General features: G+C 64.8%; 1 protein-coding gene across 1 annotated transcript; it reads left to right on the forward strand.

The window, feature by feature from the left end:
• The first annotated feature begins 6,642 nt into the window (after positions 1 to 6,642).
• On the forward strand, positions 6,643 to 16,488 carry LOC149914078 (ETS domain-containing transcription factor ERF-like). The gene is made up of 4 exons (XM_090128164.1): positions 6,643 to 6,786; positions 12,377 to 12,611; positions 14,912 to 15,027; positions 15,936 to 16,488. Exons 1-4 carry the CDS (start codon positions 6,765 to 6,767, stop codon positions 16,172 to 16,174), a joined length of 612 nt encoding a protein of 203 aa, XP_089984290.1. The 5' UTR covers positions 6,643 to 6,764; the 3' UTR covers positions 16,175 to 16,488.
• Positions 16,489 to 16,502: the final 14 nt, after the last annotated feature.

The following is a 16,502-nucleotide window of genomic DNA, read 5'->3' on the forward strand; positions in this document are numbered from 1 at the left end:
GGGGAGGAGGGGGGCGAAAAGAGGGGCGGGGGGGGGGCGGGGGGGGGGGCTGAGAGCTTCGGGGTGGGGGTGGGGGGCGGGGGGGGGAGGTTTGGGGGTGCTGAGGTGGCGGCTGCGGGAACGGGGGGGGTGGGGGGGGGCGACGGGGCTGAAAGCGGCGGGACGGAAACCGAATAAAGGGGAGGGGGCTGGGGAGGGGGAGGGGGAAAAAGGGGAGCGGGGGGGGGCGGTGGGGGCGGGGCTGAAGGAAGGGGTGCCGCTGCGGGACCCCCCCCCCAAAGAAACCAACATCACCGCCGCCTCGCATTCGTCGAACTCGAAACGGGACAAATCCCCGGGGGGGGCGTGGGGGGGGGGGTGAGGGGTGAGGGGGGGGCCGCTGCTTCGTCCCCCTCCTCCTCCTCCTCCTCCTCCTCCTCCCCCCCCGCCGCCCCCCCCAGCACCGGAACCGCTTTGGACCCCCCCGGGTTGGGAGCAGCCGCCGCCGCCGCCCCCCCCCCCCCCCCACCTCCCCCTCCCCCGCCGCTGGTTTCGCTCTCGCGAGATGAAGCCTCGTCCCAATCCGGGTCATCGCGGGGGGGGGGGGCGGGGGGATGGGTGGGGGAGGGGGGGGGCACCTGTGGGGGAGAAGGAGGGGGTTAAATTTCGGGGGGGTGGGGGGGAAATGGGGGGGGGGGGGGGAACCTGGGGGGGTGGGGGGGGGGGCTGTGTTTGGGGGGGGGCATTATGGGGGGGGCATTATGGGGGGGGTAATGGGGGGTGGGGGGGGGATGGGGGGTTGGGGGGCTGTGTTTGGGGGGGGGCATTATGGGGGGGGCATTATGGGGGGGGTGGGGGGAGATGGGGGTAATATGGGGGTGGGGGGGCAATATGGGGTGGGGGGCTGTGTTTGGGGGGGGCATTATGGGGGGGGCATTATGGGGGGGCATTAAGGGAGGTGGAATAGGGGGCTGTATGGGGGGTGGGGGGCGATGGGGGGGGCAATATGGGGTCGTGGGGGGGCAATGTGGGGTTGGGGGCTGTGTTTGGGGGGGTATTATGGCGGGTGGGGGCAATGGGGGAGTAATATGTGGGGGGGGGGGCAATATGGGGGGTGGACAGCATGGAACTGGGATGGAAACTGGGATGGCCACTATAGGACTGGGATGGGAACTGGGATGGGGGACACAGAACTGGGCTGGATGATCTGGAACTGGGATGGATGGCATGGAACTGGGCTGGGAACTGGGATGGGAACTGGGATGGACAGCATGGAACTGGGATGGGGGACATCGAACTGGGATGGGAATTGGGATGGACAGTGTGGTACTGGGATGGGAACTGGGCTGGGAACTGGGATGGATGTTATGGAACTGGGCTGGGAACTGGGATGGACGACACGGAACTGGGATGGACGATGTAGAACTCGGACGGATGATGTGGAACTGGGATGGGAACTAAACTGGGATGGGAACTGGGATGGATGTTATGGAACTGGGATGGGGGATGTTGAACTGGGATGGGAACTGGGATGGATGTTATGGAACTGGGCTGGGAATTGGGATGGGAACTGGGATGGGGGACATGGAGCTGGGATGGATGCTATGCAACTGGGATGGGAACTGGGATGGCCACTATGGGACTGGGATGGGAACTGGGATGGACGATGTGGAACTGGGATGGATGTTATGGAACTGGGTTGGGAACTGGGATGGGAACTGGGATGGCCACTATGGGACTGGGATGGGAACTGGGATGGGGGACACAGAACTGGGATGGATGTTATGGAACTGGGACGGATGATGTGGAACTGGGCTGGGAACTGGGCTGGGAACTGGGATGGACGATGTGGAACTGGGATAGGAACTGGGATGGCCACTATGGGACTGGGCTGGGAACTGGGATGGCCACTATGGGACTGGGCTGGGAACTGGGATGGCCACTATGGGACTGGGCTGGGAACTGGGATGGCCACTATGGAACTGGGCTGGATGTTATGGAACTGGGACCGGGGACACAGAACTGGGCTGGACGTTACGAAACCGGGCCGGCAGATCCAGAACTGTGCGGCCCACCGCCACCCACCCTGGGGGTCCCACAGAAGGGCCGTAAGACGACTCAAGACCCCCCCCCCCCCAGCCCCACGTACCCCCCCCCCCCCCAGCCCCACGTACCGCGGGGCGGCCCCCCCTCGAGCTCCTTGGTGCGCATGGAGAGGTGGCGGGAGCAGAAGCCTCGGCGCTGGGACTCCTTGGTGCAGCCGTCCCGGGAGCAGAGGCGCCGCCATTGCTTGCCGTTAAACTTCTTCCTCACCCCGCTGGGGGTGCAGACCACGTCCCCCTTCTTGTAGCGTTGGGCGGGAAGGGGGGTGCGGCTGCCCCCCCCCCCACCACCGGGACCCCCAGCCCCGGTTGTGGGACCACCTGAGGGTTGTTGGGAAGCTGGGGGGGGGCGATTGAGGGACGACACCTCCAGATCTTCGGGTTGGGGGGGGGGAGGAAGAGGAGGAGGAGGTGGGGGTGGTGGTGGGGGGGGGAGGGGGGGAGGAGGGAGGAGGGTGGGGGTGGTGGTGGGGGGGGGGGGGGCGGCTTGAGGCTCGGTTTTGGGGTCCCGGACTTCCGGGTTGGAGACCCCCCCGCCCCCCCCGCCCCCCCCACCTCGGGTCGACCCCCCCCAGCCGCCCCCATCCCTGCTCCCCCCCCTGTATCTCTCCCCGTTGCCGCTCCCCCCCCCTCCCCCCTCTTTCCCCCCCCTATAGCGACCCCCGTTGCCGCCCCCCTCCCCTTCCCCGTCTCCCCCCCCTCCCCCTTCGTACCCCTCCCCTCCCCCCCCCTCTTCGCCCTCCCCCCCCCCCCACCATTTCTCCCCTCCCCCCCCCACCCCCCCGAGCTCGCACTCCCAAGGACCCCTCAATAACCTCAACCCCGAACGCGGGACCCACAGCGGGGGGGCGGCGGGGGGGGCCCGATTTAATTTCACCCTGTAATGGTGGGGGGGCCGCACTTCTTCTACCGTCCCCTCCCTAAAATACAACTGGTCGGGTTCGGGCCGGGCGCACACAGCCGTGCCCACCCCCACGGCCCCCGGGGGGGGGGTGGCATCCAATACGACCCTGGGGGGGTCACCGACCCCTCCTCCCCCCCCCCCCCCCGACACCCCCACCCCCACCGCCGCCCCCCCCCGCCCCCCAAGCCCCCTCTAAGAAAGTCAGCCCCCTCTCCCCAGCAAACTGCACCCCCACGTCGTGCCCCCCCCGCAGCTGTTTGACCACAGCCGGGGCGAAACCCCCCCCCCCACCCCGACGGGCCAAAACCCTTAAAGATCTGGGGGGGCCCCCAGAACCCGAAGGACCCCCCCCGCTGTCTATAAGACCCCCACCCGGAGGACCCCCCCCCCCACCCTCCGTTATGGGTCCCCCCCCCCCTTCGTCCGCCGAGTGTTCGCTCGCTGTATCCGTGCTGGATGAAGGGGGGCGAGGAGGGGGGGCCTGATTCCCACCCCCCCCCACGACCACCCCCCCCCCGGCTCCGCTTTCACCCTCATCGTTGCCCCCCCCCGGCCCAGGGGGGGGTTTCTTACGGGGGGTGCGGGCTTTAAAAGCGGCCGTTTTACGGCTTGGGGGGGGGGGTTCGTCTAAAGGCGGGGGGGTGAAGGAAGGATCCGTCCCCCCCCCTCCTCCCCCACCGTCGCCGGGAATGGGAGGGGATGGGGAAGGGTCCGGGGGGGGGCCGGGGGGGGGGCGGCGTTTAGGGCGGCCCTGGGGGGGGGAGGAAGAGGAGGAGGAGGAGGAGGAAGATGAAGATGAAGAGGAGGAGGTGCCCCCCCGGCGCGCCGATGGCTTCATGGTGCGGGGGGAGACCTGTGGGGGGGGGGGAGGGGGGGGGTTAGGGGGCACTGAGAGCCCCCCCCCCCGGAACGCAGAGACCCCCCCCCACCCATAGAACAGGCGGTTCCCCCTCCCCCCTCCATACTGGGGCAACCGGAGACCCCCAAAGAGCCCCCCCCCCCCAATAGAATCCATGGGACAACGAGACCCCCCCCCCCTCCCCCCCCCCCACCCCATACACGGGCAACTCCAGACCCCCCCCAATAGAATCCATGGGGCAAAGACCGCCCCCCCCCCCGCATAGAACAGAGGAACCCCCCCCATAAAGGGGCAGTTGAAGACCCCCCCCCACTTCCAAACAGGGGCAATTGGAGACTCCCACGGAGACCCCCCCCCAAATAGAATCCATGGGGCAATGCCCCCCCCCCCCCAATGCAAGGGCAACTGAAGACCCCCCCGCCCCCCCCCCCCCCCCCATAGTATCCTTGGGGAAACAGGAACCCCCCCCAGAGACCCCATAGTGACCCCCATGAGACCCACAGAGCACTGACCCCCCCCCCCCATAGAACGCAACGGCAGCCCCTCATTACAAGACCCCCAATTACGCCCCCTAATTACAGCCCCCCCCAATGGGGACAGCCCCCCCCCCGAGGCCGCACCCCCACTTTAGGCTCCCCACCCCAACCCCAAATCCCCCCCACACCCGGAAGCCGCCCCAATTGGGGACCCTCCCCCCCCTTGAAAATATGGGGGACCCCTTCCAACTTCCGGACCCCCCCCCCCCCCAAAATACCTGCAGCCCCCCACTTCCGGCCCTCACCTCCCACTTCCGCTTTCCATCCCTACTTCCGGTATGCACCCCGACTTCCGCAACTTCACCCCGCCCACAATATGGCGCCTCCCTGAGGCAGCGCCCAATCAGCGCCCTTTCCACGGTGACAGACAGCCGCAACGCCCAATCGCGACTCTCCTCCGCAAAACCGACCAATCCCAGCGGCCGAGGGGCGGCGCTCGGCTTACAGTAGCCAATCAACGCGCGGCGCTGCCGTGTTTACCCCGCGCGGGGCACGCTGGGAGCCGTAGTCTTTTCCCAACCCCCCCCGCCGTGCCTCCTCTTCCCGACGTGCCCCGCGAGAACGCGCAATGCCTCAAGGGAGCGGACTCCACCTCCCAGAATGCCCCGCGCGGGCCCCGCCCCCTTCCCCCCCGTCAGCGCTGTGGGGTGGGGGGGGGGGAAACCCCCATAGAACCCCCGGTCGCAGACCCTCCCGACTTGCACCGCGTCTCTTTTGCATCTCATTTGCATGTAAATGAGCTCACCGCGCCGGTCCGCGCCGCTCCGGCCCCGCGCGGGCCCCGCGCGTTCCCCTCAGCAACAGCGGAGCCGCCGCCGGCGGAGCGCAGCCAATCAGCGGCCGCGCCCCCGTCACGTGAGGAGGGAGGAGGGGGGCGGGGCGCCGAACGGCCAATGAGAGCTCGGGGTGAGGTCACCGCGGGGAAAGCGGATTGGAGGAGGCGTTCGTCCAATCGGAGGCGGCGGAGCTGGGAGAGGGGCGGAGCGGGGACGCGGCTGAAGGGGGCGGGGCCGGGGCGGGAGGGGGGCGGGGCCGGAGCTTTAGACACGCCCACCTGGGGGCGGGGCCTGGGAGTAATAGGAATGAATGGGGGGTGACGAAGGGGAGAAAAATAACTCCAGGGCAGTAATTAGGAAAGGGTAATTAATTACAGGGGGTCACTACAGGGAGCTATTTATGGGAGAACGATTATTGGGGTGATTAGGGGGAGTAATGAATGACGGGGAGCAGTTCTCTGGGTAGTTAGCTACGGGAAGTAAATACGAGGCGCAGTTACAGGCGGTAATTAAAAGGTACGTAATTAAGCACGGGAGGTAATGGAGGTAATTAATTACAGGGGACTGACCTGGGGGAGTCAATTCTGGGGGGCAACTGATTACAGAGAAGGAACTTCATTAGGGGGCAGCACTCAATTATGAGGGGGGTGGGGGGGATCATTCAGGGGGTCTCGTTTCGGGCATCGATAATTGGGCGGGGGGGGGCAATAAATCCAGAGGCAATTAATGAAGGGGGGGGGGGGGGGGGGGATGTGGTGTCGGCGCCATCCTCCCCCTTTTCCTCCCCCCACCCCCCCTCAGCCCCCATCGATCCGAATCGATCCCGCCCCGACGGCGCCTGGGTGTGGGGGGGGGGGGGGGGAGGGGCTGAAAAAGGAGGAGGGGGGGGGGGAATTGATGGGGGCGGGGCTTCCCCTCCCCCCTCCCTTCCGCCCACACGTGGCGGCCGCGTGCTGCTCCCCCACGGGGTGACGTCATCGGGGGGCGTGGCCTCACCCCACCTCGGAACGGCCCCTCCCCGTCTCCTCCCATAGGCCACGCCCCCCCCCGCACCGTAGCCACGCGTTCTGCCCCTCCCATTGGACAGGCGTCGTCTTAGACCCGCCCCCTCCGTAGCTTCGCCCAATCCGGAGCCGCGCCTCGTTCGTAGCCCCGACCCTTTCGCAATAAACCCAAACCGTAGCCCCGCCCCCTCCGTAGACACGCGTTCAGCGAAGCCACGCCCCCTCCATAGACACGCGTTCAGCGAGGCCACGCCCCTTGTGTGACGTAACGCACATAGCCCCGCCCCCTCCATAGACACATACGCTCCGTGGCCACGCCTCTCATATGACGTAACACACGTGGCCACGCCCCCAACGTATGAAGAGAACCGACGTGGCCACGCCCCTCTTAAAGCCACGCCCCCTCCTCCATCCACTCCACAGCAGTAGGCGTGGCCAAGCCGGACTGTGGGCGTGGCCTACACGCAGCTCACCGATTTGGCCGGCGCCTCGCTGCGGGCGTGGCGAGAGCCCGGTGGGCGTGGCTATTCGCACGGTGGGCGGGGCTTCGGGGGGTGCAGGGGGCGTGGCTTCGGGTGGGGGGGGTCCCGGCGGCGGCGGAGCGATGAAACCCCCGGCAGAGACAGGTGGGAACGGGGGGGGGGGGGGGGGGCTGGGGGGGTCCGGGGGGGTCGGGGCGGAGCCGGGACACGTGGCGAGGGGGGGGGGAACCCGAAAAAGCCGCAAAACCCCCCAAAATTCCCTTTTTCCCAGCCCCCCCCCCTCAGATTTTGCCCGATTTCGCCCCATTTTTTAACTTATTTTTCCCCTTTCCCCCCCCCTCGGTTTTTCCCCCCCCCGTTTTTTTAACGCCCCCCCCCCCCCCGCCGGTGATCCCCACTTTTTTCCCCCGTTTTCCCCGTTTTTTGCCCCGTTTTTCCCCCTTTCCCCCCCCCCCCCGTTTTTCCCATTTCTTCGCACTTTTGGGGCCACTTTTCCCCCCCTTCCCCATTTTCCCCCCTTTTTCCCCCCAGTTTCCCCCTTTTCTCCCCCCCCATCCCCCCTCCCCCCCCTTCCCTCCCCCATTTCCACCATTTCCCCCCTTTTCCCCCTTCCCTCCCCCATTTCCCCCCCTTTTCCCCGTGTTCCCCCCCCCCTCACTTTTCCCTTCCCATTTCCCCCCCTTTTTCCCCCAAACTTTCCCCCATTTTCCATCTCCCCCCCCTTTTTTCCCCCTTTTTCCCTTTTCCCCCCGATTTCCCCCCATTCCCCCCATTTCCCCCCCCTTTTCCCCCTTTATTGCCCTTTTTCCCCCCTTTTTCCCCCCATTTTCCCCCATTTTTCCTCCTCTCCCCCCCCCCCCCTTGTACCCAATTTCCCCCCTTTTTCCCCCATTTCCCATTGGGGGAGGGGCTGTGGGGGGGGGAGGGGCAGCGCCACGTTTCCCTCCGCCGCCGTTTGGGGGGGTTTTGGTGGTGGGGGGGGGGGGGGGGTGATTTTACCCCGTTTCCCTTTTTTTGGGGCCAATTCTGCCCGTTTTGGGAAATCCCCCCCCCCCGCGGTTTCCCTTTTTTGGGTTCATTTCGGGCGATTTCAGGGTTTGTTTGCGTTTCTTTGGGACTTTTTTTGGGACGCGGCCCCTTTAAGGCCCCCCCCCCCCCGCACCGCGATTGTCCGCGGGAACGCGCGCGCCCCTCCCCCGCCCACGTGACCACGCCCCCCTCCGCCAGGCCACGCCCACTCCCCGCGAGGCCACGCCCACCCTTCCTTTGGCCACGCCCCCTCCCGAGTGGGGGGGCTCAGAGCCGCGGTTCTGGGGGGGGGGTGGGGGGCGTCACTTATGGGGCAGAAATAGGGGTCCTATAGGGCAGCTATGGGGCAGCTATGGGGCTGCAATGGGGGACCTATAGGGCAGCAATAGGGGGGGCCAATGGGGCACTTATGGGGCAGCTATGGGGCACTTACTTATGGGGCAGAAGTTGGAGACCTATGGGGCACTTATGGGGCAGAAATAGGGGACCTATGGGGCACCTACAGGGCAGCTATGGAGCACTTATGGGGCAGCTATGGGGCACTCACTTATGGGGCGGAAATAGGGGACACATGGAGCACTTATGGGGCAGAAATAGGGGACTAATGGGGCACTTATGGGGCAGCTATGGGGGGGCACTTATGGGGCAGCTACGGGGCATCTATGGGGCACTTATGGGGCAGAAGTTGGGAACCAATGGGGCACTTACGGGGCAGCTATGGGGCTGCAATGGAGCACTTATGGGGCAGCAATAGGGGGCCAGTGGGGCAGCTATGGGGCTGCAATGGAGGACCTATAGGGCAGCAATAGGGGCACTTATGGGGCGGCTATGGGGCATCTGTGGGGCACTTATGGGGCAGAAGTTGGGAACCAATGGGGCACTTACGGGGCAGCTATGGGGCTGCAATGGAGCACTTATGGGGCAGAAATAGGGGGCCAGTGGGGCAGCTATGGGGCTGCAATGGAGGACCTATAGGGCAGCAATAGGGGCACTTATGGGGCAGCTATGGGGCATCTATGGGGCACTTATGGGGCAGAAGTTGGGGACCAATGGGGCACCTATGGGGCAGCTATGGGGCTGCAATGGAGCACTTATGGGGCAGAAATAGGGGACCTATGGGGCAGCCACGGGGCATCTATGGGGCCGCAATGGAGGACCTATAGGGCAGCAATAGGGGCACTTACGGGGCAGCTATGGGGCCGCAATGGAGCACTTATGGGGCAGAAATAGGGAACCCATAGGGCACTTATGGGGCAGCTATGGGGCAGCCCCCCCCCCCCTCAGTGCCTGGCGCCGCAGCCCCACAGAACGGAGCAGAACAGAACAGAACAGAACAGAACAGAGCAGAGCAGAACAGAACAGAACAGAACAGAAGCCCCATTGACGGCGCCGATGACGTCACCGCCCCCCCCCCCCCCCCATAGGCGAGAACAGAAACACGCAGTGGGGGGGGGAGGGGCGGCGTCTGTGGGTCCCACTTATGGGGCGGCGTCTGTGGGTCCCATCTGTGGGTCCACCGTATGGGTGACGTCTGTGGGTCCCACTTATGGGGCAGCGTCTGTGGGTCCCACTTATGGGGCGGCGTCTGTGGGTCCCATCTGTGGGTCCAACTTATGGGTGACGTCTGTGGGTCCCACTTATGGGGCAGCGTCTGTGGGTCCCATCTGTGGGTCCACCGTATGGGTGACGTCTGTGGGTCCCACTTATGGGGCAGCATCTGTGGGTCCCACTTATGGGGCAGCGTCTGTGGGTCCCATCTGTGGGTCCAACTTATGGGTGGCGTCTGTGGGTCCCGCTTATAGGGCAGCATCTGTGAGGTCCCATCTATGGGGCAGCACCTATGGGTCCCACTTATGGGGCAGCATCTGTGGGTCCCACTTATGGGGCGATGTCTGTGAGGTCCCATCTATGGGGCAGCACCTATGGGTCCCACTTAAGGGGCAGCGTCTATGGGTCCCATTATGGGACGCTGTCTGTGTGTCCCATCTCTGGGTCCCACTTATGGGGCAGCATCTGTGGGTCCCACTTATGGGGCAGCGTCTGTGGGTCCCATCTGTGGGTCCACCGTATGGGTGGCGTCTGTGGGTCCCGCTTATAGGGCAGCATCTGTGAGGTCCCGTCTATGGGTCTCACTTATGGGGCAGCATCTGTGGGTCCCATCTGTGGGTCCACCGTATGGGTGACGTCTGTGGGTCCCACTTATGGGGCAGCGTCTGTGGGTCCCATCTGTGGGTCCCACTTATGGAGCGGCGTCTGTGGGTCCCGCTTATAGGGCAGCATCTGTGAGGTCCCATCTATAAGGCAGCATCTGTGGGTCCCACTTATGGGGCAGCATCTGTGGGTCCCAGTTATGGGGCAGCATCTGTGGGTCCCACTTATGGGGCGATGTCTGTGAGGTCCCATCTATGGGGCAGCACCTATGGGTCCCACTTATGGGGCAGCATCAATGGGTCCCACTTATGGGGCAGCGTCTATGGGTCCCATTATGGGACGCTGTCTGTGTGTCCCATCTCTGGGCCCCACTTATGGGGCAGTGTTTGTGGGTCCCACTTATGGGGCAGCGTCTATGGGTCCCACTTATGGGGCAGCACCTATAGGCCCCACTTATGGGGCAGCATCTATGGGGCGCTCTCCCTCCCTCCCTCCCTCCCCCCCTCCCCCCCCCCCATGTCGCCCCTCCCCCTCCCCGCGTGGTTATTTTTAGCGTCTGCCGTTGCCATGGAGACCCGGGGGGGGGGGGGGGGCGGTGGCGCCGGGTTCACCTCGTGGGAATTTGGGGAGGGGGGGGAGGAACAGCTCCGCCCCACAGCATCACGGCGCTGCCCCATAGCGCTGCCCCATAGCGCTGCCCCACAGCATCACGGCGCTGCCCCATAGCGCTGCCCCATAGTGCTGCCCCATAGCGTTACCCCATAGCATTACCCTATAGTCCTGCCCCATAGCGCTGCCCCATAGCGCTGCTCTATAGAGCTGCCCCATAGTCCTGCCCCATAGCGCTGCCCCATAGCAGATCAGGATCCCCAGACCTCACATCTCCCCATAGAGACCCCAGCTCCACATCCCCCTATAGGGACCCACAGCCCCATAGAGACCCCATAGAGACCCCATGGAGACCCCAGCCCCATAGAGACCCCATAGGGACCCCAGCCCCATAGAGACCCCATGCAGACCCCAGCCCCACACCCACAGGGCTGGCGTTCCTGGAGTGGGCCTACAAGGCGGAGTCCCCAGCCCCATAGAGACCCCATAGAGACCCCATAGAGACCCCATAGAGACCCCATAGAGACCCCCTATAGACCCCAGCCCCATAGAGACCCCATGGAGACCCCAGCCCCACATCCCCCATAGGGCTGGCGTTCCCGGAGTGGGCCTACAAGGCGGAGTCCCCAGCCCCATAGAGACCCCATAGAGACCCCATGGAGACCCCAGCCCCATAGAGACCCCAGCCCCACACCCACAGGGCTGGCGTTCCCGGAGTGGGCCTACAAGGCGGAGTCCCCAGCCCCATAGAGACCCCATAGAGACCCCATAGAGACCCCATGGAGACCCCATGGAGACCCCAGCCCCATAGAGACCCACATCCCATAGAGACCCCATGGAGACCCCAGCCCCATAGAGGCCCCATAGAGACCCCATAGAGACCCCATGGAGACCCCAGCCCCATAGAGCCCCCCATCCATAGGGCTGGCGTTCCCGGAGTGGGCCTACAAGGCGGAGTCCCCAGCCCCATAGAGACCCCATAGAGACCCCATGGAGACCCCATGGAGACCCCAGCCCCATAGAGACCCACATCCCATAGAGACCCCATGGAGACCCCAGCCCCATAGAGACCCCATAGAGACCCCATAGAGACCCCCTATAGACCCCAGCCCCATAGAGACCCACATCCCATAGAGACCCCCTATAGACCCCAGCCCCATAGAGCCCCCCATCCACAGGGCTGGCGTTCCCGGAGTGGGCCTACAAGGCGGAGTCCCCAGCCCCATAGAGACCCCATAGAGACCCCATGGAGACCCCAGCCCCATAGAGACCCCAGCCCCACATCCCCCATAGGGCTGGCGTTCCCGGAGTGGGCCTACAAGGCGGAGTCCCCAGCCCCATAGAGACCCCATAGAGACCCCATAGAGACCCCAGCCCCATAGAGACCCCATGGAGACCCCATGGAGACCCCATAGAGACCCCATAGAGACCCCCTATAGACCCCAGCCCCATAGAGACCCCATAGAGACCCCATAGAGACCCCATAGAGACCCCCTATAGACCCCAGCCCCATAGAGCCCCCCATCCATAGTGCTGGCGTTCCCGGAGTGGGCCTACAAGGCGGAGTCCCCAGCCCTATAGAGACCCCATAGAGACCCCATGGAGACCCCAGCCCCATAGAGACCCCATAGAGACCCCATAGAGACCCTCTATAGACCCCAGCCCCATGGAGACCCCAGCCCCACATCCCCCATAGGGCTGGCGTTCCCGGAGTGGGCCTACAAGGCGGAGTCGAGCCCTGGCTCCATCAGGGACCCCAGCCCCATAGAGACCCCCTATAGACCCCAGCCCCATAGAGACCCCATGGAGACCCCAGCCCCATAGAGACCCCCATCCATAGGGCTGGCGTTCCCGGAGTGGGCCTACAAGGCGGAGTCCCCAGCCCCATAGAGACCCCATAGAGACCCCATGGAGACCCCAGCCCCATAGAGCCCCCCATCCACAGGGCTGGCGTTCCCGGAGTGGGCCTACAAGGCGGAGTCGAGCCCCGGCTCGCGGCAGATCCAGCTGTGGCACTTCATCCTGGAGCTGCTGCGCCAGGAGCGCTACCGGCACGTCATCGCCTGGCAGGGCGACTACGGGGAGTTCGTCATCAAGGACCCCGACGAGGTGGCGCGGCTGTGGGGCGCCAGGAAGTGCAAACCCCACATGAACTACGACAAGCTCAGCCGGGCGCTGCGGTGAGCGGGGCACAGGGGGCACGGGGGGAACGGGGGGAACGGGGGGAACGGGGGGAACGGGGGGAACAGGGGGCACGGGGGACACGGGGGGCACAGGGGGAACAGGGGGCACAGGGGACACAGGGGGAACAGGGGACAAAAGGGGACACAGGGGGCACAGGGGGCACAGGGGGCACGGGGGGCACGGGGGACAAAAGGGGACAGAGAGGACACAGGGGGCACAGGGGACACAGGGGGCACAGGGGACACAGGGGGAACAGGGGGCACAGGGGGCACGGGGGGCACGGGGCACAGGGGACACAGGGGGCATGGGGGGAACAGGGGGAACAGGGGGCACAGGGGGCGCGGGGGGCACGGGGGACACAGGGGGCACAGGGGACAAAAGGGGACACAGGGGGCACAGGGGGCACAGGGGACACAGGGGGAACAGGGGGCACAGGGGGCACGGGGGGCACGGGGGGAACAGGGGACACAGGGGGAACAGGGGGCACAGGGGGCACAGGGGGAACAGGGGACACGGGGGGCACGGGGGACACAGGGGGAACAGGGGACAAAAGGGGGAACAGGGGACACAGGGGACACAGAGGGCACAGGGGGAACAGGGGGCACAGGGGACACAGGGGGAACAGGGGACACAGGGGGCAAAGGGGGCACAGGGGGCACAGGGGACACAGGGGGCACAGGGGACACAGGGGGCACAGGGGAACCCAGGGAACAAAAGGGAACCAAAGGGAACCAAAGGGAACAAAAGCCCATTGGAAGTGGCCCCAAATTGATCGAAATGGCCCAAAATCCTGATGGAAATGGTCCAAAAGGGACCAAAATTGCGTTGAAAGTGGCCCAAAATGGACCAAAATCCCATTGGAAGTGGCCCCAAATGCACCAAAATGCACCAAAAGGGACCAAAAAGGACCAAAATCCCACTGGAAGTGGCCCCAAATTCAACAAAAGGGAACAAAAGGGAACGAAATCACGTTGAAAGTGGCCCAAAAGGGACCAAAATCCCATTGGAAGTGGCCCCAAATTGATTGAAATGGACCAAAATCACGTTGAAAATGGCCCCAAATGCACCAAAAGGGGTCAAAAGGGAAGAAAAGGGAACAAAATCCCATCGGAAATGGTCCAAAAGGGACCAAAAGGGACCAAAATCCCGTTGAAAGTGGCCCCAAATGCACCAAAAGGGACCAAAATCCTGATGGAAATGGTCCAAAATGGACCAAAATGGACCAAAAGGGAACAAAAGGGAACAAAAGGGAACAAAGGCCTGTTGAAAGTGGCCCAAAATTGATCAAAAGGGACCAAAATCCTGTTGGAAATGGCCCCAAATGGACCAAAATCCCATTGAAAATGGCACAAAATGCACCAAAAGGGACCAAAATCCCATTGAAAGTGGCCCCAAATGGATGAAAATCCCGTTGAAAATGGCCCAAAATGGCTCAAAATGGCCCCAAATGCACCCCAAATCCCGTTGCAAATGGCCCCGAAATCCCATAGGAAACGGCCCCAAAATCCCATTGAAAATGGCCCCAAAACAGCCCCCAAAATCCCATAGGAAACGGCCCCAAATGGCCCCAAAATGGCCCCAAATGGCCCCAAATCCCATTGAAAGTGGCCCCAAATGGCCCCAAATCCCATAGGAAACGGCCCCAAAACCGTGGTGAAAACGGCCCCAAATCGCCTCCAATCTCCCCGTGTCCCCCATAACCCCCCCATAACCCCACATCCCACGACCCCCCCGTGACCCCATGACCCCCCCGTGACCCCATGACCCCCCGTGACCCCATAACCTCCCAATGACCCCAAGCCCCCCCCCATGACCCCCCCATAACCCCATAGCCCCCCATACCCCCCATGACCCTCATAGCCCCCCCATGACCCCATAACCCCATGACCCCATAACCCCATGACCCCCCCTTGACCCCCCCGTGACCCCATGACCCCCCATGACCCCCCATGACCCCCCCGTGACCCCTGACCCCCCTGCCCCCCCCCCGATATCACTACACCAAGCGCATCCTGCACAGCACCATCCCAGCCCCATAACCCCCATAACCCCCCATAACCCCATGACCCCCCCGTGACCCCGTGACCCCATGACCCCCCCGTGACCCCTGACCCCCCCGTGACCCCTGACCCCGTGCCCCCCCCAGGTACTACTACAACAAGCGCATCCTGCACAGCACCATCCCAGCCCCATAACCCCCCACAACCCCCCATAACCCCATGACCCCCCCGTGACCCCATGACCCCCCCGTGACCCCATGACCCCCGTGACCCCTGACCCCCCCGTGCCCCCCCAGGTACTACTACAACAAGCGCATCCTGCACAAGACGAAGGGCAAACGCTTCACCTACAAGTTCAACTTCAGCAAACTGGTGCTGGTCAGCTGCCCCTTCCTGGAGCTGGGGCTGCCAGGTGCGACCCACGGCTGCCCCATAGCTGCCCCATAGCTGCCCTATAGCTGCCCTATAGATACCCCACAACTGCCCCATAGCTGCCCCATAGCTGCCCCATAGCTGCCCCACAGCTGCCCCATAGCTGCCCCATAGCCCCCCATGGGCTCCCTCAGACCCCCACAGCCCCCCATCTGCCCCCAATACCCCCATAACCCCCCTCTATCTCCCCATAGCCCCCCATCTGACCCCCATCTCCCCCCATATTCCTTCTTAGACCCCCAAAGCCCCCCATAGACCCCCCATAGCCCCCCATCTCCCCCCATCTGACCCCAATACCCCCCATAGCCCCCCTGTATCGCCCCATAAACACCCATCTCCCCCCCAATCACCCCATATGACCCCCATTTCCCCCATAGCCCCCCCATCTGACCCCAATGCCCCCATAGCCCCCCATAGAGCCCCCCATAGCCCCCCATATGACCCCAATACTCCCATAGCCCCCATAGCCCCCCCATCTGACCCCCATCTCCCCCCATAGCCCCCCACAGCCCCCCATAGACCCCCCATAGCCCCCCATCTCCCCCCATCTGACCCCAATACCTCCCATAGCCCCCCTGTATCCCCCCATAAACCCCCATCTCCCCCCAATCACCCCATATGACCCCCATTTCCCCCCATAGCCCCCCATATCCCCCCATCTGACCCCAATCCCCCCCATAGCCCCCCTGGATCCCCCCATCTCCCCCCATATTCCCCCATAGCCCCCCCCCCCACGACCACCACTCCCCCCACAACCCCCCATAGCCCCCCCCCATGACCCCATTTCCCACCATAGACCCCCCCCATATCCCCCATAGCCCCCCATAAGACCCCCCCCCCCCACACACACAAACTTCTCAACCCCTCCCCCCCCCCCGCTCCCCCCAGGCCCCCCCGTACCCCACAGCGCTCCCCCCATCCCCACGGGGGGCTCTTCAGGAGGAGGAGGAGGAGGAGGAGGAGGAGCCCCCCCCCACTTCCGCTTCCCCCCCCCGGATGGACTCTCCCCATCTTCCTCCTCTTCCTCCCTTATTGGGGGGGGGTTGGTGGGAGTCGGGGGGGGTGGGGGAGGGGAAGGCGGCCCCCCCCATCGTCGCCCCCCCCCCCACGACCCCGGGGGTCTCTGAGCGACTGCAGCGACGCGGCGTTGGATCCTGACGACCCCCCCGACGTTGGGGTGGGGGGGGGGCCGTCGTTTCGAGGACCCCCCCTCAGGTTGAGCACAGATTCGGGGGGGGGGCCCACGTTGTTACGGTTGTACCCGCGCAGCCCCTTCGGTTCGGGGGGGGCCCTGTTGGCCCCTTTATCCCCACAGCTGCCCTACAGCCCCTCCCCCACCCCCAGCCCACTTTTCGGGGGGGGGTCTCCGCATTTCGGGGGGGGGTCGCCTCATTTCGGAGGGGGGTCGCCACATTTCGGCGGGGGGTCGCCACATTTCGGAGGGGGGTCGCCCCA

The sequence above is a fragment of the Phasianus colchicus genome, chromosome 32 (genome assembly GCF_987193195.1).
Source record: "Phasianus colchicus chromosome 32, bPhaCol1.hap1.1, whole genome shotgun sequence".
Lineage (NCBI taxonomy): Eukaryota > Metazoa > Chordata > Aves > Galliformes > Phasianidae > Phasianus > Phasianus colchicus.

What these genes read in the sequence shown, in the direction of transcription:
- LOC149914078 (XM_090128164.1), top strand. Translation starts at nt 6,765, where the DNA reads ATGAAACCCCCGGCAGAGACAG. An exon ending in AAGCTCAGCCGGGCGCTGCG is followed by an intron (nt 12,612 to 14,911) that starts GTGAGCGGGGCA and finishes GTGCCCCCCCAG; the next exon opens with GTACTACTACAACAAGCGCA. An exon ending in CCTGGAGCTGGGGCTGCCAG is followed by an intron (nt 15,028 to 15,935) that starts GTGCGACCCACG and finishes CGCTCCCCCCAG; the next exon opens with GCCCCCCCGTACCCCACAGC.